Source organism: Schistocerca serialis, chromosome 1 (genome assembly GCF_023864345.2).
Source record: "Schistocerca serialis cubense isolate TAMUIC-IGC-003099 chromosome 1, iqSchSeri2.2, whole genome shotgun sequence".
Classification (NCBI taxonomy): domain Eukaryota; kingdom Metazoa; phylum Arthropoda; class Insecta; order Orthoptera; family Acrididae; genus Schistocerca; species Schistocerca serialis.
The window spans coordinates 545,712,390-545,731,819 of record NC_064638.1 but is presented as its reverse complement, the minus strand read 5'-3'; the positions used below and the strand labels follow the sequence as shown (position 1 = coordinate 545,731,819).

Sequence of the window (19,430 nt, the reverse complement as noted above, 5' to 3'; positions counted from 1 at the left end):
TCATATTTGAATTCTTTTAGGTTTTGTCCTTTTGAAATTGTGTTCAGCTTGCCAATGCCCACTTGGTACTTTTTGGCTGCTTACCATTTTCTCTGCAATAGTCTATTATCACTCTCTATGTGGATAGTGCGTAACTAAAAATATCTACAATTCATGAGTGATATATTCCCCAAAAATCTGAAAACTGCAGGTAACAACACCACACTAGAAAGGAGACAAATGTAAAACTGCAATCATTTTCCATCAGGTTGTCAGGCTTTAGAAACTTTCTTAGGAGACTGACAGCCTTCATAAGTAAAGAAATATTAATAAGTAAATTGAATGATGTATTCAGAGCTGCTAGGTCACTCAAATCAGTCAATTTGCCTTCATAAATAAAACAATGACTGTAAAGGATAGGAAATGAGATGTTTCTGGCATATTCTTTGACATTAGCAAAAATTTTGATGTAACTGATCATGATATTCTGTTGCTGGAACTAAATAATTGTAGAAGTCAAGACCTACCAAACAGATGGATCCATTCTTACCTTCCTGATTGCCAATAAATCACTTGTATGAAATACCAATCGTGCCAAAGGAAGCACCTTAAAAGAAGAAAATAGCTTCAAGGATAATTATTATTTTCCCACGTATGATACTAGGCAGAAGTACAACCTACATGTCAATACAGACAGTGCAAAGATTTGTAAAGGAGTAGTATACCATACTGGCATTATGCTGTGGAGCTCCATGCCATCCCACTTGAAACAGATATCAAATGTACAGTGTATATTTTTCAACTGAAGCTGAAAGCGTATTTGCTTGACCACTGCTTCTATTCTGTTTCTGAGTTTTTGGAGAAACATTAGTGTAATTGATCAAGCACTATTAAGCATATTATTTTTTTGTTGTAACTATGTTGTTATATCCAGCATGTACTGAATTATCATTTCAAAATTATAAAATGTATAAATTGCATTACTACCTCAAACCTGACCTAGCCTGTATAATATGTGCAAAGTATGTACCAAATTATCAATAACAAGACCAAACAAAATATGTAAATAATTAACAGATTGTCTTTTCGGAGTAAATGGCATCTGTTTCCGATTTTTACTGATGCTCAGTGTCACATTAGGTGGTGTCTGAGACAGAAATTGCAATAGACTGAAGTCTATTATATTGTAACTTAACTCTCAACAATAAAGTGCAGGTAAGTGGAAAGGAATTTTTTTGCTACATGAAACACACATTTATCCTTTAGTAAACAACAAATAAGAGGCAATGTGGAGGTTAAGTTTTTTGAAATAAAACTGATTATTAATTTCTTTTATCTGAGTCTACAAACATGATGTATATTTATCCAAAACGATTTGTTTTTAAGGTTTAATTGCTTTAAAGACAAGAATATTTCAACTGTCCCCAAGCCAAGACCTGATTTTAACACCACAGTTTTTTTTTCTTAGGCATAGTCCTCAAACTTTTGTAACAACTTACTCATCCAGTTATAAGGGGCCCTGCAGACTAACAACACTTTGAACAATGGTGTAACTTGGCATTCAGTCAACTCATATTTTTCTAGAGGCGACTAAGTAATAAGTGATAGAAAAAAAAATCTTAGAATTCTGTATTTGTAGTTTGACAGTTGCTCACTGAGGCACAAAGTCACATGCTATTATCTTCAACAACAGTGAAAACAAATAGCTATGAAAATCGCTACATTTTTTATATTTCACATTTCAGATTTGGTTCAATTGAGACAAAATGAGATTTTTTTTTTGATTTTTTTTTTTTTTGGGGGGGGGGGGGGGGGAGAAATTGGATGGGCGAGGGCTAAATATCAACCAAAAATCCTCCGTTAACAATCAAAACATATTCAATTACAAATTGATACAAGATAATTATTCATGTATTAAGAAAACAAACATTGAAGGAAGAAGACCAACAAATCTACATCAAACAAGAAGAATTGTGTTATGAAAAAAGTAAGACTTTGCTTGTGACCTATCAAATTTTAATTCAATTTCTCCAATGTTCTACAAACTTTTAGACCATAAATGAGTTCAGCTTTTTATTTTTATTTTAGTTACATAATTTTTAAATATCATTTTACAGTTAACACATTTTAATAACAAGAATATTCATTTCAGCAAAATCACAGTGCAGGCTGACAGAAATACTTCCTGGTGAATGTACTCTGATAAGTATGATCACATGTCCCAAGTACTGAAGACACTGATATAAATGAAGGTATCATTTACATATTAACTAAAATAAATTTATATTTGTAATGACTCTATTTATGCTCATATAATTGTAGGATGCGCTAACAGTTCTGCATCTGACGTCTGACAAGTGAAGAAGGAAAGAAGAAGAATAGAGTTCAACATTCTGTTGGTATAAAAGTCATAAGGAATGGAACTGAAGGATAGAGCCTTGTGTAAAGGAACACACAAGCATTCACTACATGCAATTTAGGGAAACCGTTGAAAACCTATAACAGGAAGTTCAGATGTAAATTTGGATTATGTTTTCCCCAAAAAGAAGTGCAGCGAGATAATTTGGATTTCTGTCTGAAGTGAGCTAAGTATAAATAAATCAACTTGCACACCTCTTCAACTAAGTGGTGATGCAGTCAATTAATATATAAGTCACTGCTATTTAATAATTGAATTCTGCAAATCCATATCAGGTAATTAACTTCAGTGTATTTTTCTTTAAAATCATATTACTGAGTTGTAAAACAAGCTCAACAATATTAATATCAGTCACAATAAATGGTTAAGCATGGAAAACGTCATCAAGAAGAAAAATATTACATATGTATTGGCTACGCCACTAATGAATTACCTACTTATCATTACTATAATTGTAAACAAGCAGCAGCAAAATTATTTCTCACATAATATGCACAGAAAATACATGCAACATGCAGTTTGCTTTTTGGGAGGAGATACTTGGCAGCAGGTATAAATAATTATCAGCATCCCTTCATGCTATCACCTTATTATTTTAATAATAAAAATAAGAGTGATTATATTTCATATACAAACAAATATTCCTTAATTTTAAAGTGATGATTCACACCTAATGTAAGTGCAAATAAAAAGCAGTGATTACCATTATCAAAGTAAAATTTGTGGAAATCCATCCCTTCGACTAAATTACCTAGAGCTTCTGGTTCAAATGCTGTGAGATGTGGATCACATATTTTCCTGAAATTTTAAAGAAATACCAAAACGATTATACATGTATTCTGCATGATATCACTCATACACACACACACACACACACACACACACACACACACACACACAGAGAGAGAGAGAGAGAGAGAGAGAGAGAGAGAGAGTGTTCAAACACGAGTATAATCAAAGTTACTGAAAAGATTATAATTGCTTTGGCACTATGTTTTCCTCTGAAATTCTAAAGCAATGAAAGAGTGTATAATGTATTTATGGGCTGCTGGTATTAATTTTTATATCTTCTTGTACTTATTTTGTCCACAGACACATAACAAATTACTGTAAATTCAATTTTTTATGTTGACAGCATTTGTAGCCTTACAGAAAGATGTTGACAATGTTGACTGGAATGAGATTTTCACTCTGCAGCAGAGTGTGCGCTGATATGAAACTTTCCTGGCAGATTAAAACTGTGTACCGGACCGAGACTTGAACTCACGACGTTTGCCTTCCGTGGGTAAGTGCTCTACCACTGAGCTACCCAAGCACGACTCACGGTCCATCCTAACAGCTGTAGTTCTGCCAGTACCTCGTCTTCGCAGGAGAGCTTCGGTAAAGTTTGGAAGGTAGTAGACGAGGTACTGGCAGAACTACAGCTGTGAAGATGGGCCATGAGTTGTGCTTGGGTAGCTCAGTGGTAGAGCACTTGCCTGCGAAAGGCAAAGGTCCCAAGTTCGAGTCTTGGTCCGGCAAACAGTTTTAATCTGCCAGGAAAGTTTCAATGTTGACTGGAATACATTCTTTGAAATTCTGAAGGTAGCATGGATAAAATAAAGTGAGTGAATGCTAACTACAACTTTTACAGTAATCAGATTGCAGTTGCACCTGGGCCTTCTACAGGGATGTGATCCTTGTGACCTGGCTGGGATTGGGAGTGGCATATGGATGGACTAGGATGTTGCAGACAGACAATCAAAACACTACTTTAGTTGGGGTTGGAAGAATCTTGGGTAGGATGACCCTCAGTTCAAGGCATGATGATAATGAAAGCACAGATGATGACTATGGTTCATTTTTTCCAGTCCAATGGGGTGCTGAGTAACAAAGGGGGCACTCCTTTGTAGCTGGGTTTTGGGGGTGGTGGAAGAATCAGGATCTGTGAGGATATGGCAAGAGAAATTTGTTTGTGGACTAGGTCTGGAGCCAGTGCCTCTTCCTCAAGTTCTTTATGAGTCCTTCAGCATACTGGATAAGGGAGTTCTTGTCACTGCAGATATATCATCCCCATGTGGCCAGGCTATGGGGGAGGGATTTTCTTCTATCCCACATTCCTGTGATGTTTTCCTTTGTTACTATTCCCTAAACCATTATTCTACTCATTGTATGTTCTTTCCTCTTTTCTGTCTTCTTCTCCTTTTTCTTCTTCTTCATTTTTCTTCCTTCCAAACCACATACGCTCTGATATCTGAGCCACAATGTACCAATAATCTCAGTCAATGCAAATCGGTCATGTGTGTGTGAGGTTATCTGTTTGTGTGAAGGTGTATGTGTTTTCTTTTTTTTCTGAAGAAGGCTCCATTTGAAAGCTTAGAGTGTAGCAGTCTATTTTTTGTGCATATCCACAACTCAAAATGTCATCTTTATGATGACTAGTGATCTATCCTTTCATAATAGCAGAAGAGTTTTGCAACTGGAGCAGCAATGTAATTGGTGTTGACCAAATTGGACAGAATATAAAGTGAAAACTACCAATAGCAAGAAAAGTATTTAAGGTTTTAGAAAGTTTTTTCTGAACACATAATAAACGGTTCAGACAAGAAAAGACTAGAAGTTTTTCAAAATTTGTGCTACAGAAGAATAACTGTGAAAAGGTACTGAATAGAACTGGGGTAAATAAATTTATGGTGCAACTTAACTGAAAGAAGGAATTGGTTGTTAGTACACAAGCTGAAGCATAAATGAATCATCAGTTTGGGAATAGTTGCAATAGTTCTGCACACATGAAGAGGCTTGCACAGGATAGTCAGGTATGGAAAGCAGCATCCAACCAGTCACTGAACAGAAGACTGCAACAAGAGCATGTCTATAACTTTTGATAATAGATGTAACTGAGTTAAATGTGTGTGATTATTATGATAAAAATGATTGTAATATTGGTTTTAACAAGATGCTATAACTGATATAAAAGGCACAATTAAAGAATTTCAGAGTGCACATGATCAAACTCCATTCTGTCTGTAATATGACCCACGCTATTATCTGTGGTCCTGGCATAAAGCCTACTTTTTCATTATGATTCATTTGCAGCTCTGACATATATCAGTATCAATGTACTTCTTGCTGGATACAGGAGGATCTGGGGGTTATACTTGGACACTGACTACAATATTTATTTAGCAGGATTGTGCATGCACTACTGCTGGACTTTGGATTGTGTATTACAATATTAGCCAATTGAAGTACTATGTTACACTATTCTGTGCTGTGACTTTCTCTTCACCAGTTTTACCTATGTGCAACCACATTACAGCACCATTTTCCATGAACATCTGTTTATCACAGACAGAACAAGGATGATGATAGTCAATATTATGATGGTATTTCTTCCATCAAAGTAAATAACAATTATAGCAAAAGTTATGACCATGAGAATAATTAAGACAAATACAGAAACAAAAACACTAAAAATTATTGGTTTAGTGGTACTAATTATTATTTATTTCCTTTCTCAGACGTTATGTCTGGTTAAAAATGGAAAGTGACACAGACCTTGATCAAGTGTGACTTCCTTTTAACTGTACGATATATGTTACATTGCATTTAGGAACTTTCGGGTAATTGAACATGTCTCAATAATTATAGATTTCTGTAGTTGTATATATACGTTTGGGTGGAGTTTGATCATGTGCACTCTGAATTCTTTAATTGTGCCTTTTATATCAGTTATAGCATCTTGTTTGTATTGCGTTGATGTACTGGTGGATATTGTGCGGTATGATTCCTGTAGTTGATAGTATAATTGGTATAATGTCAACCTTATCCTGATGCCACATGTCCTTGACTTCCTCAGCCAGTTGGATGTATTTTTCAATTTTTTCTCCTGTTTTCTTCTGTATATTTGTCGTATTGGGTATGGATATTTCGATTAGTTGTGTTAATTTCTTCTTTTTATTGGTGAGTATGATGTCAGGTTTGTTATGTGGTGTTGTTTTATCTGTTATAATGGTTTTGTTCCAGTGTTATTATTATTATTATTATTAACTTTACTTTGGATACAAAGATTACTTATATAAATATTGTTAAAGAAAACAAAATACAGGATAGCTTAAACAATTTAATAGCAGGACTTGATCATGAGAAAAAATTACAGTGGAGATAAGGCTGAAATAACAGTGGTAGTCAAGGAGTTGAGAGGAGGGCTATTCTAGTACCAGGCTTTGAGGTTAAGGAGAAGAAGGAGTGGGTAATCTGAGAGTAAAGATATGCATCTTGAGAGGGTGCCTTCATGAATGTGCCATGAGACAAGATTTATTTTTACAAGAGAGGCTCCATGTCCCTGTATGATAAACTAACTGCATTAACAAAAGGTGAAGCATTAGAAGTATGAATGAAGTTGCTTTTAATTGAAAGTGGTTGCACATTAGTTGCTTACATAACTGATACAAATGTCATTACTTTCAAAATGACTACTGCATTTAAGCATATTTTTCAACAGCTGTTTTGTTTAAGATTACATACATAACAACTACATAAAAATTGACAATGTTTAAGTATAACAACTAATTTAAAATATTTGATCAGTAATCAAACAGATGAAAATAGTGTGCTGAAATGACACCCAAACCTAGATCTTGGTCTTTTGTTAGAATTAAATGATAATTAAATCAAGACCCTAAGCTGTCGACAGGCACTGATATACATCAACGGGGACAGTTCAAAATGTGTGCCCCGACTGGGACTCAGACCAGGGATCTCCTGCTTACATGGCAGATGCTCTATCCATCTGAGCCACCGAGAGCACAGAGGATAGTGTGACTGCAGGGATTTATCCCTTGCATGCTCCCCGTGAGACCCACATTCCCAGCTTAATGTCCACACACTACATTTGTAGTGCTCTTGCCCATTACACTCATTACTTGCGGCAGACAATCTTACCGAGTCCCGTAAGAGTTTGGGCAATGCGTAAGCATCCAGCACAGAAGAAGAAGGTCAATGGCCTTGAAGTTTCTATTCCATCAGGGCTTGAATGTCCTAATCTCCTACAGTAAAAGTATGCGTCATTCAATAGTGATATGGACTTCAGTTTAGCTAAATAATTATCTGGTTGGTCCAATGTGTACATTCCATTATCAAGCATTGCTATCATATATGGATTCTTTTTCTTATTGTAAATGTGACAGCCTCATTGATAAAAGGTGATGGAAAAATGTCTCTTTCGCACTGTCTTACTTATAGAAGATACACTGATACTTAATTGTGGCAAGTAAAGAACATCTGTTGCTTTGAGCCACGACATAGTAATGTTGTGGAATATGACATCACTTATCAATCAGAGGTTAAACATTATCCTTGATTGTCCTAGAAAAAAATAGAAAACAGTAGCTGCAATTTATCTGAACTTGGAATTATTTACGAACACATGTACGTTTCAGCTATAAAATTCCTGCCTGGTATGCTACTTGCATTGAGAGATCAATACCCACAAGGGAATGGTCCAATAAGACATATTGAAAACTACCCTGAATTTTTTTACACAGGAAGAAAACAACAAAAGAAATTCACTGTCAAAATTTTAGTTGCTAAGAGGTTCTGCAAGTATAAAAAAAATAGCTGAAAATTGCCAAATTTGTAGTGCATCAGGTAGCGGTAGAAATGGACACCCCTACTGGTGCTGTAGCAACTGTGCATGTGCAACTAGGCACACAGACAGCCAAGGTTGGTGGTACATTTGTAAACAGGAAACACAACACAACCAGACTGTAATTTTTAAAGGAAGTTTCAGGTTACCGTTCGTTGATAATTTCTCTGACACTACAATGTACAGTTATTATTCTCTTGGATTAGCCACTCAAGTAACATCTATTACAAATTATCAGTTTCTTTTTTCAGTATTGGTAAGTATTGACAATACAGATAAAGCTGCATTAATATTTATTGTGCTTCTGTAAGGCATGCCTGATAATAGTACCCTTTTTTTCCCTTCCAGTTTCACCATAATGAGGAATCAATTAATGTTCTCAATTTAGCAGTGATGAAATATGAAGAATGTGATTTCCAGCCAAAATCATGTACTGCTCCTGAGGATGTACATGTGTGTCATTTATTAGTTGATTTCCTTGACATTCATTCGAGTGATATCGACATTTCATTTGAAATTGTAGATAAGTTAGAAGAAATGGGAAACACTGCAACAATTCCATGAATTGTGGTTTGGACAAAATTAGTTGTGCCAGTAACAGTTCTGAAGAAGAATACCTTACAAGTCTAAAAAAAGACACATACTGACACACCTTTCAGTGAAAAATAAAAGGCAATGAGATATTGGTTAAATGAAGGCGAGAAAAAAATGGTTGAAGTTATGCAGTGTGCAAAGGCATTTTTGATTCATGAAATCAGGGCATGAACTGAACAAATGGAAGAATGAATTACATGAAGTAAGAAATATGCACCAAACTGAAACCCAAGACCATCTGAATGAAAAACTGAAAGATTTACAACTACTCATGAGAGGGTATGCACCATTACCGTTGGAGATCTATGAGACTGGGTCCTCCAAATTGCATCTGACATGAACACTGCTAATTTCCAGGCTTTGTCAACCTGGCTATGCAGGTTCAAGAAATTGTATGGAATAGGAAGACAGAAAATTACTAAGTGTACATCACATAAATGTATAGGGCAGCTCTGCCTGTGATAGACACTGCTACAGAGAAGTTCATAGCTGACATAAAGACGAAACTTGCTCTTATCCCTGGAAAAATCAATGAATGCGATGACATAAGCATATACCATAATGCCAGTGATAAGTATGAGTGGGTTACTGTTTCCACAGCTGTATATCTGTCTTCAAGAACTGCAAGACAAATTAGGAACCAAAATAAAAAATGGATTGTTTAGTTGCAAAATCTTGTAATCAGTGTATCAAAATCTGGAAAAATGGGAAGGAATAATTTTCAACATTTTGTTCAAAACATATTCCTGCCAGCTGCAGAAACTAATTCATTGCTTTTGTTGGATTCATGGCCTGGACATAACAATGCCTCTATTTTTGTGGAGGACAACAAAAAAATCTGTACATGTAATGTCTGAAACTACTACTCTGATTCAATCTCCCGATAAAGAATTTTTTCGACAGTGGAAAGCATTTTTCAGGAAATTATCAGACAACATAATTTCCAATGCCTCTCTTTCATTTCAGGTTTATCAGTGGAACAATATTCTTAAGCTCCAGTCATTTGTGCATACCAGTTTTCTTCACCACGCTTTACAAATTTGATCAAGTATGCCTGGTTTGCAGCACAATATGCAGAACAGCAACCAGGACAATTTCTGAGTTGATCCTAGTTCTGTCTAAAGAAAACTAGTGGTTACTGCAAAGTATCTGACTGAATCAATTTTTCCTTTGTCCGGTGTGCCTGGTGCAAGAAAAATGTTTGCTTTTGTCATTCAATAGACACTTCACATTTTTGTGATGACTACTGGGAGTAAACAAAGAACTGTTTCACTGATAGTCAAAGGTACAACATTTAAACATTATTATAAGGAATGGCCTACAGGAATTGTTATAAAATGTAGTACTGCAAGACACATTTCGTTTCAACAAATTACAAGTCCTCGCTCATGGAAGTCATCTGTGACATCAGTCACTGCAATGATTTTATTTTCTCTGCTAGCCACTTTTATAAGAATTACATTGCAAGAACTTAACTGTAATATGAAGTTATTCAAAAAAATGTTTGTATAGTTTAAACCAGGTTTTCAACAGAGCAAACAGGATAACAAGCATGAGAAAAAGAGAATTCTGTCTGGTGTACACACTAGGCCTCTTGCAGTCTTTCAACTGGACATGACTGCAGCTACTTATGTGTCCCTAATCTTCCCCAGTCCCCTAATCAGAAAATGGAGACCTGCAATTTAATGTGGAATCTAAATCACCTGTTTTTCATGGCCACACCAATATCCGTGAGAAGTAAATGCTTAGTTAAAAATCATAGTGAAAAAGTTGTGGTGTGAACAGGATTTGATCATGAACTCTCTGGATCATGAAGCTCACATTTTGCTACTAGACCATTTTTGTTTCGAAAAGAAAACAAAAAAGAATATAACCATTAGACCTTACAAGTGTAGTGGAAACACTAGCTGTGTCACCTCTTTAAGTGATGCTCAATGTCAGTAATTAGTATTCTGTTTATAAATTTCTCCTCAATGGTAATGAGAAGCCAGCGAAAAATGGCAGCCGACATACAAGGAAAATTTCAGCCAGTGCTAAAGAGAGATAGAGCTGCAATTTTGAGTAAAGTGCATGATCTCCACACATGTCATGCTTTCATACAGATTAAGACATTTAAATTCTTCCTTCCCTGTGTTATTTTGCATACTCCATCAAGAACAGTGCACCCTCCACGCAAAATAATTCTCACTGAATAGCAAAGTTTCGCATTGTGGCTCTAACAAGATAGAGTTGCATCCTGTATGCTCAATAATAGCTCCAGAAACTAAAAACTAATAACACAGCATTCATAGGCAATGTTCACTACCTTGTGTTCTCTTCCATTCCCTCTAGTATAAATGATTCTACTCATATACAAATGAATGGTAGTGAATGTTCTGCAAATGCTCATTCGCACGTCTTTGCTTCCATACACTCCATTGTAAACCAGGCTTTACATGCTTAAAACTGGTGTCTGTGAACTCCGGATAATTATGCTATGTGGCGCTGCATGAGTGATTCACCAAGTCGCGTGCTAAGTGGGCAGGTTTGTACAGACTGCTGTTATAAGCTGTTCCTCATGCAGCAAAAAATGTGTAACTTCAACATTTTTTACAAAATACTTGCAGTGCCTCTTAGCAGCTAAAATTTTGACAGTGCATCTCTTTCGTTGTCCTCTTCTTGTGTAAAAATTTTCAGGGTGGAGTTCGACATGTCTTATTGGACCATTCCCTTGTCAGTTTGTTTCATGTTTCATTTTGATGCCACATTTCAGTCATTGCCATGATTTTTGGGTATTGGAATTTATTTTGAGCTATACATAAGAAGTGATGTTTTCAATACCTGTGCTGCATTTTGTTAATATTGGTGATATTAGGCTATATGTGTTGGTAATGCCTTCTGACTTTCTGCTGCTACCAGTTTTTAGCTTCTTGAATTGGTAATGGCATTTCAAGTTGAGGTCAAGAGATGTTTTCTATACCAGTTACAGTTACAGTTACAGTTAACTAAACCAACCACTGCATTGTGTTTCTGTGGGTGTTTCATTTTATATATTTTACAGTTACCATGATTTTGTTGCTGTTATTTTAGATTTTAGTTTGTCTCCATGCAAATCTCTTAACTGGTTGTCCAGTTAGCTTCAATATTTATTATTAAGAATTTGTACAATTCTGTATTTTTTGTTTATATTTTGGTGCATGGGAATGGGTAACATCACTGGTCACCAGTTTGAAATAATGTTTGTATTGCATTTTGGGCTTTTTATGACATCACTGGTCAAAGTTAATGGATAGTACAAAAGTCTGTGATATATCTTTAATTTTTGTCTTCTTTCTGCCAGCCAGTGCATCAACATGTTTGTCACCAATTCCTTGAATGAGCAAATTCTCATCATTTGATACTACCACTCATGAGTTTTATCATCATTCTATTAGGTTGGTGCTTAAGTTCTTAACATTTTTCCACAACTTTAATAGACACAACAGATACACGACAGAGACTTTAGTCATCAATAATATATTCTCCTTCACTATTTACAACAGTCTACCAACACTAGAGTAACTTTTTGATTCTGCAATGTAGAAATCACATGGTTTTGAGGTGAAGAACTCATTGAGGCATGTCTGAAGTGCATTTTCATCCAGATCAGGTGAATAAGGTGACATCCCAATCCAACCCCTATATAGTGTTTTTTTATCAGTCTAGCAGAATGGGGGTGGGCATTATCGAGTAGCAGCATCACTTCACTTCCTGATCATTGTTGTTGACAGTAAATGTCAGCAGTGATGGTTACATCTCGAGGAAGCCCCACACTGTCCCTGTTCCGCCAGATGCATAACATTATCTTTTGTGGATGCACACAGGTCTTTGTGTGGAAAGCTGCTGCTTTGTTTGGGCTCAACTATTCCTTTCTTTTCCTTATGTTTGCATAAAGACATATTTTGTCATCAGCAGTAACAATACAGGATAGTAATGGTCAGTGTTGTTCACAAGCCAATTAATGATGAGCAAGCAGACATGCACGTATGGCCACCTGCTGATTTTTGTGATTTTGGCTTGGTGCATATTGTACCTTTGCTTCTGATTTTTGAATCTTGTCCATTGCATGAAAATGTTGCACAATGGTGGAATAATTCATTTAAATTATCTCCATCAATCCCTGAAGGTCTCCCTGAATGTGAATGGTCAATAATGTCAAAACTGTCCTCCATGAAATGTGAAAACCATTTTCTTGTCATGCTCTGTCCAAAGGCATTATCCCCATATACGGCACAAATGTTTCTGGCTACCTCCACTGCTAGAACTTAAACAGAAGAATATCTCTGACATTTCTTGTCCACATGACTAATCGTAGAGTGGCAAACTCTTCACCCTTCACATTCTGCAACAATTTAGTTTTAATAGAGTCTTCAATTATTCGTATTTAGTATTGCTCTAGGTGCATAATAATTGTTTTATAGTCATCTGGTTATGCTGCCAAAAAAAGGATGCATCCTACTTACTCATCTTTCACTTCAAAATTCAAAACATTTCACTTATTAGAATGGAAATTATTTTGTATAAGTATTCTTCTACTGATGTATAGTTCTCCAGTTGAGTTGTGATGAGTGTAGCCAGTAAACCAACTCTTTTGTAAAGTTCTGAGCCTTCATACATGTTTTAATTTGTCCCACATCTCTTTTGAGATTGTTGTGTTCTGCAGGTGCATGAAATTGATGAATGAAGTTACATCATGATATTAGTTCTAACATTACACACCTTTGCCTCATTCTCCAGTTCACCTGAGATGTATTCCCACAGCTTTGCATGATGAAGGTATGTTTTCATTGCAAACTGCCATGTATTGTGGTTAACTTTTCCTTTCACTTTTTCTGTAAGCAATACTGAATTCAGTTCTGTAATTCCAGTTTCAAATAGATAACTGAAATTGGTTATTTTTGATTTCCTTTTTTGGAATCTTTAAAAATCTGAATTTCCTGTGCTCATAACCTGTTGCTTTTACCTTAATTTTCAGTATTTTTAATTTTGTTTCATACACTGAAGTACCAAAGAAACTGGTATAGGCATGCATATTCAAATACTGAGATATGTAAACAGGCAGAATAGGGTGCTGTGCTCAGCAACATCTATATAAGACAACAAGTGTCTGGTGCAGCTGTTAGATCAGTTACTGCTGCTACAATGGCAGGTCATCAAGATTGAAGTGAGTTTGAATGTGGTGTTATAGTCAGCACACAAGCGATGGGACATAGCATCTCTGAGGTAGGGATGAAATGGGCATTTTCCCGTATGATCATTTCATGAGTGTATCATGAATATCAGGAATCTGGTAAAACATCAAATCTCTGACATTGCTGTGGCCAGAAAAAGATCCTGTGAGAACGGGACCAATGACGACTCAAGAGAATTGTTCAACATGACAGAAGTGGAACCCTTCTGAAAACTGCTGCAAATTTCAATACTGGGCCATCAACAAGTGTCAGCGTGCGAACCACTCAACAAAACACAATCAATATGGACATTTGGAGTTGAGGGCTCACTCACGTGCCCTTGATGACTGCATGACACAAAGCTTTATGCCTTTCCTGGGCCTGTCAACACCGAAATTGGACTGTTGATGACTGAAAACATGTTGCCTAGTCAGACAAGTCTCATTTCAAATTGTATTGAGTGGATGGACACGTATGGGGATGGAGACAACCTCATGAATGCATGGACCTGCATGTCAGCAGGGGACTGTTCAAGCTGGTTGAGGCTCTGTAATGGTGTGGGGCATGAGCGGTTGGAGTGATATGGGACCCCTGATATGTCTCTGATGGGCACCATGTACAGAAGCATACTGTCTGATCACCTGCATCCATTGATGTCCATTGTGCATTCTGATTTGGGCACTTCCAGAAGGACAATCCAACACCCTACAGATTCAGAATTACTACAGAGTGGTTCCAGGAATATTGTTCTGAGTTTAAGCACGTATACTGGCCACCAAACTCCCCAGACATGAACATTACTGAGGATATCTGGAATGCCTTGCAACATGCTGCTCAGAAGAGATCTCTACCCCCTCATACTCTTACGGTTTATGGACATTCATTGTGTCAATTCCCTCCAGCACTACTTCAGGCATTAGTCAAGTGCATGCCACGATGTGCTGTGGCACTTCTGCATTCTTGCAGGGGTCCTACATGCTATCAAGCAGGTGTACCAATTTCTTTGGCTTTTCAGTGTATAAACCCTTGTTTTTTGTAAGTAATGTTGTGATAAGTCACTCTTTCTGTAAACTTGAAGATGGTTAGAAATTTCTTTGTTTCTTTTTCTGTGCATTATGCCATGAAACAGGCTACAGAAATTATGATACACTGCATGCTTTGCTGGTTATTCATCATATTTCTTATTTCAAGTAAACTGTGCACCTACACATTGGTAAATTTTTCTTGTGTAAGTCTTGATGAATTGTCTACAAATCAGTGAACCTCTATCACCTATGATAACATTTATTTATTTTCTCTCTGTGAGTTCTTTTGTCTCACTCTTTTCAAAGACAAAGGTGACTCATCAAAAATTCAGTTCCAATCTAGCAGACTGAGCAGATGAGTACGGGGTTATCAATACAAAATCAAATCTTTGTAGCACAAGGGTTAGTATAATAATGGGGAAATAAATAAATAAATAAATAAAGATTTGGATGTGCTGCTGAAAACAGCACAATGAATGCATTATCATAGCAAATTTAGGCACAAAGCCAACACACACAATGGTAGTACATGTTTAATTGCTACTAGCTCTGCAAATAATGAAGAAATGTATGAGATAAAAGAAATTATTCAGATCGCCATGGGGGGACAAAAATTTAACCATTAACGGGCTTGAATTTCAGTAGTAGGCACGGGAAGAGAAGAAAAATTGTTAGACTTGAGATAAATTATGTATTGATAAGACAGAGATTGCAAAACCAGATTTTAAACTGCAAATGATTCCCATGGGTAGAGTTGGAAACTGATCATAATTTATTGGTCATAAACAGTAGATTTAAATGGAAGAAATAGCAGAAAGGTGGTAAATAATGGAAATGGAGTCTGGATAAGTTAAAAGAAGCAGGGACTGTTTAGAGTTTCAAATGAAAAAAAAAATCCAACAGTTATCAGCTTAAACAGCAAAAAGGAACATAACAGAAGATAAAAGGGTAGTTTAAAGATGGTATAATGAAGGCAGCAGAGGAACAACTAGGTACTGTATGGTTAAATGATGATGGAATCCTGTTAAGTAAAATATTCCTGAGCTAAAATAGTCCCCCATTCGGATTTCTGGGTGGGGACTACTCAGAAGGATGTTGTCATCTGGAGAAACCAAACTGGGATTCTATAGATCAGACTGTGGAATGTTAAATCTCTTAATTGGGCAGGTAGATTAGAAAATGTAAAAAAGGAAATTGATGGTTTGAGTTAGATATACTGCAGTGGGAATTACTGAAGTTTGGTGGCAGGAGGAACAGGACTTCTGGTCAGGTGAATAAAGGGTCATAAATACAAAGTCAAATAAGGGTAATGCAGGAGTGTGTTTAATAATGAATAAGAAGATAGGAATGCGAGTAAGCTACTATGAACAGCATATCGGATGCATTGTAATAGACAACATAGACTGAAGCTCATCCCTACCACATTAGCACAACTTTACATGCCAACTGGCTCAGCAGATCATGAATAGATTGAAGAAATGTGTGATGAGATGAAAGAAATTATTCAGATAGTTAAAGAAGACAACAATTCAATTGTGATGGGGGACTGGAATTCAGTACTAGGATAAGAGAGAGAAGAAAAATATTGGGTGAATATGGACTGAGGGAAAGAAATGGAAGAGGAAGCCATCTGGTAGAATTATACACAGAGCATAGTTTAATCATCACTAACACTTGGTTTAAGAATCATAAAAGAAGGTTGTATACATGGAGGAGACATTGAGCCACCAGAGTATTTAAGATTGATTATATAATGATTAGGCAGAAATTTAGGAACCAGATTTTAAATTGTAAGATGTTTACAGATGTGGTCTCTGATCACATTTTATTGGTTACGAACAGTAAATTAAAACTGAAGAAATTGGAAAAAGGTAGGAAGTTAAGGAGATGGGGCATAGATAAGTTGAAAGAACCAGAGGTTGTTGAGAGATTCAGAGGGAGCATTAGACATTGATTGACTAGAACAGGCTAAAGGAATACAGTAAAAGGTGAATGAGCAGCTTTAGGAGATGAAATAGTTAAGGCAGCATAGGATTAAATAGGTAAGAGGACAAGGTCTAGCAGAAAGATTTGGATAACACAAGAGATATTGAATTTAATTGTTGCAAAGAGAAAATTTAAAAATGGAGCAAATGAAAGGGAATAAAAATGTTTATGTGTGTATTTGGATCTGATGGGTACCCAATAGCAAAGTCATCAGCAACCTTAGACTTATGAAAATAAACGAATGTGGAGATGAACTAGAAGTGTTGTACGTGCTTACATTCGAAATGATCACACAGTCACTCTGTACCACATGAGGGAAGAGAGCTAACCAAGAAATTAAAACACAGAGGAAACAAAACACAGAAGAACTAAAAGAAAAGCACAAGGAAATGTGACTGGCTGACCACCTACAAAAAACTAGGGTGAGGCAGCCACCTTTTGACACATTAAGAACATCTCCCTAAGATCTTGTTCAAAAAGTTGTACCATTCACAAAACTTTAAAACCCTAACCACATTCATTTGATCATTACATAAAATAGATGGCAAATCTGCCGTAGTCCATGGGTTGGCAAATAAAATGTGATCTCTATGCCACAAACACCACACACTGGAGGGTCATCTCGCTGGAGTAAGAATCCATGTGTCATAGGGCTGTGGCCTATGCAAAGAGGACTAAGAATGACCTTGTCCTGCCATTGTGGCTGAAAGGTAGTACTCCACGGCCGAGTTATGGACTTGATGATACGGAGCTTGTTAACTGTCACTACTAGCCACTCATCTTCCTATTGACATATGACTTTGTACCTCAACAGTGAGGTGATAGCATACAGGGGGATAGCACACCGAAATACCAGAGGATCATGACATGCCTCCTTGGTTGCTCGATCTGCCCTTTCATTCCCTGCAATGCCAATGTGCCCAGGAACTCAACAGAAAGACACCTCCTTCCACAGTCGCTGTAGTTGTAGGAGGGCTTCCTGGATATTCTGGGTTACTGTACCCGCGGGATAAAAATATTGGAGAGAGTAAAGGGCACTCAGAGAATCTGAGCAGATGAGAAATTTAACACCGGGAGAATGTCTCATCTGCTCCAGTGCTCACAACGTTACATATAATTCTGCGTCAAAAATGGTAAATCCTGGAGGCAGTCTGACCTTAAGGACACAATCCAGGAAAATGACAAAACAACCAACAGAGTCCCCCTGCTTAGACAAATCCATAAAAACAAGTACACGGTCATGGTACTCAGATAAAATACAGGGAATATTGCATTAAAAATGGAATCAGGACTGCTATCTCTCCTGTACCACACCAAATCTAAAATCACTTGGTTCTCTCCAGAACACAGGGTGGCAGATGGTTAAAACTCTGGATTTGGGGTCATACTGGCTCCACACCGAGTGACTACATCACACACTGCACGTGGATCCAAAATGGCATCCTGGCTTGTGGATGGTTGGAGAAAAGGTATTCCAGAGGTGGATGAGTGGACAGTATGGTGTGCAGGTGAAGTTGCAGCTGCAAGGAGCTTACATGCCTGACATACCATGAGGAGCTGGCATCGGATGGTAAATGGCAGCTTCCCCGCCTCAGCACAGATGCTATGTATGGGACTGGTCTGATAAGCACCCTTGGCCAGCTGAATCCCCTCATGATGGACAATGATCCATGAGTAAGAGGGCCTCGCTGACCTATACACCGTGCAACCGTAGCCTAGCTGCGAACGCACAGAAGCCTGATAAAACTGAAGGAGATGTGCCCTGTCTGCTCCCCAAGACCTGTGGCTAAGGCACTTTACAATGTTCAGTGCCTTCAGGGTTCTGGCTTTCAGGTCTCGCAGGTGTGGGAGTCAAAAATGAGGCCCATAAACTGCACTGTGCCTCTAAAATGTAGGATGGTGTCCCCCATATTCAAGGTAGGCAAATTAAAAAGACAATGAGAATGATTAAAATGAACACACACATACATTTCTCTGCAGAAAACAGGAAACCAGTCTTTGCAACGCACTCCCATAACCTCTGCACTGTAATTTTCAACTGACGGCTCGATGTTGAAACAGTGGAGGAGGAACAGAAAACAGCAAAATTGTCTACGAATAAGAAGTACTGTACAGGACTCCTCACCATAGACATGATACTGTTGATGGCTATGGCAAAGAAGGTAACACTTAAAATACTGCCCTGAGGAACACCATTCTCCTACTCGACTCGATCAGATAACGTGTCACCAATTCAGGTCCTAAAAAACCCCTGAAACAGGAACGGCCGTATGAAGATGAGGAGGTGGCCACAAAAGCCTCACTGAAGCAGTTGTGCAAGAATATAGTGTCTCCAAGTAGTATCATATGCCTTACTTATATCAAAGAATATGCCAATACAGGAAAGCCTGCTGAATAACCACCTCTAGGAGGGTCAGATTGTTGACAGTGGACCGAAATCTTCGGAATCCACACTGAGAACAGCTAAGGAGTTGCCTCATCTCTAACAACCAGACCAGACTATGGTTAACCATTCACTCCTGGGTCTTTCCTACACAGCTCGTTAAGGTGATACTCCAGTAACTACTGGGACATGTGCAGTTCTTTCCTGGTTTGAGTAGAGGGATCAGAAT

General features: G+C 37.3%; 1 protein-coding gene across 16 annotated transcripts in view; it reads right to left on the bottom strand.

Moving 5' to 3' along the window:
- The window catches only part of LOC126475204 (calcium/calmodulin-dependent protein kinase type II alpha chain), a 1,005,993-nt gene that overhangs the window by 29,406 nt on the left and 957,157 nt on the right, over positions 1 to 19,430 (bottom strand). For all 16 annotated transcript variants that reach the window (XM_050102858.1, XM_050102867.1, XM_050102894.1 and 13 more), the window contains one exon: positions 3,102 to 3,196. In XM_050102858.1, the coding sequence (XP_049958815.1) occupies positions 3,102 to 3,196 (95 nt within the window). The remainder of the gene's footprint in view (positions 1 to 3,101; positions 3,197 to 19,430) is intronic.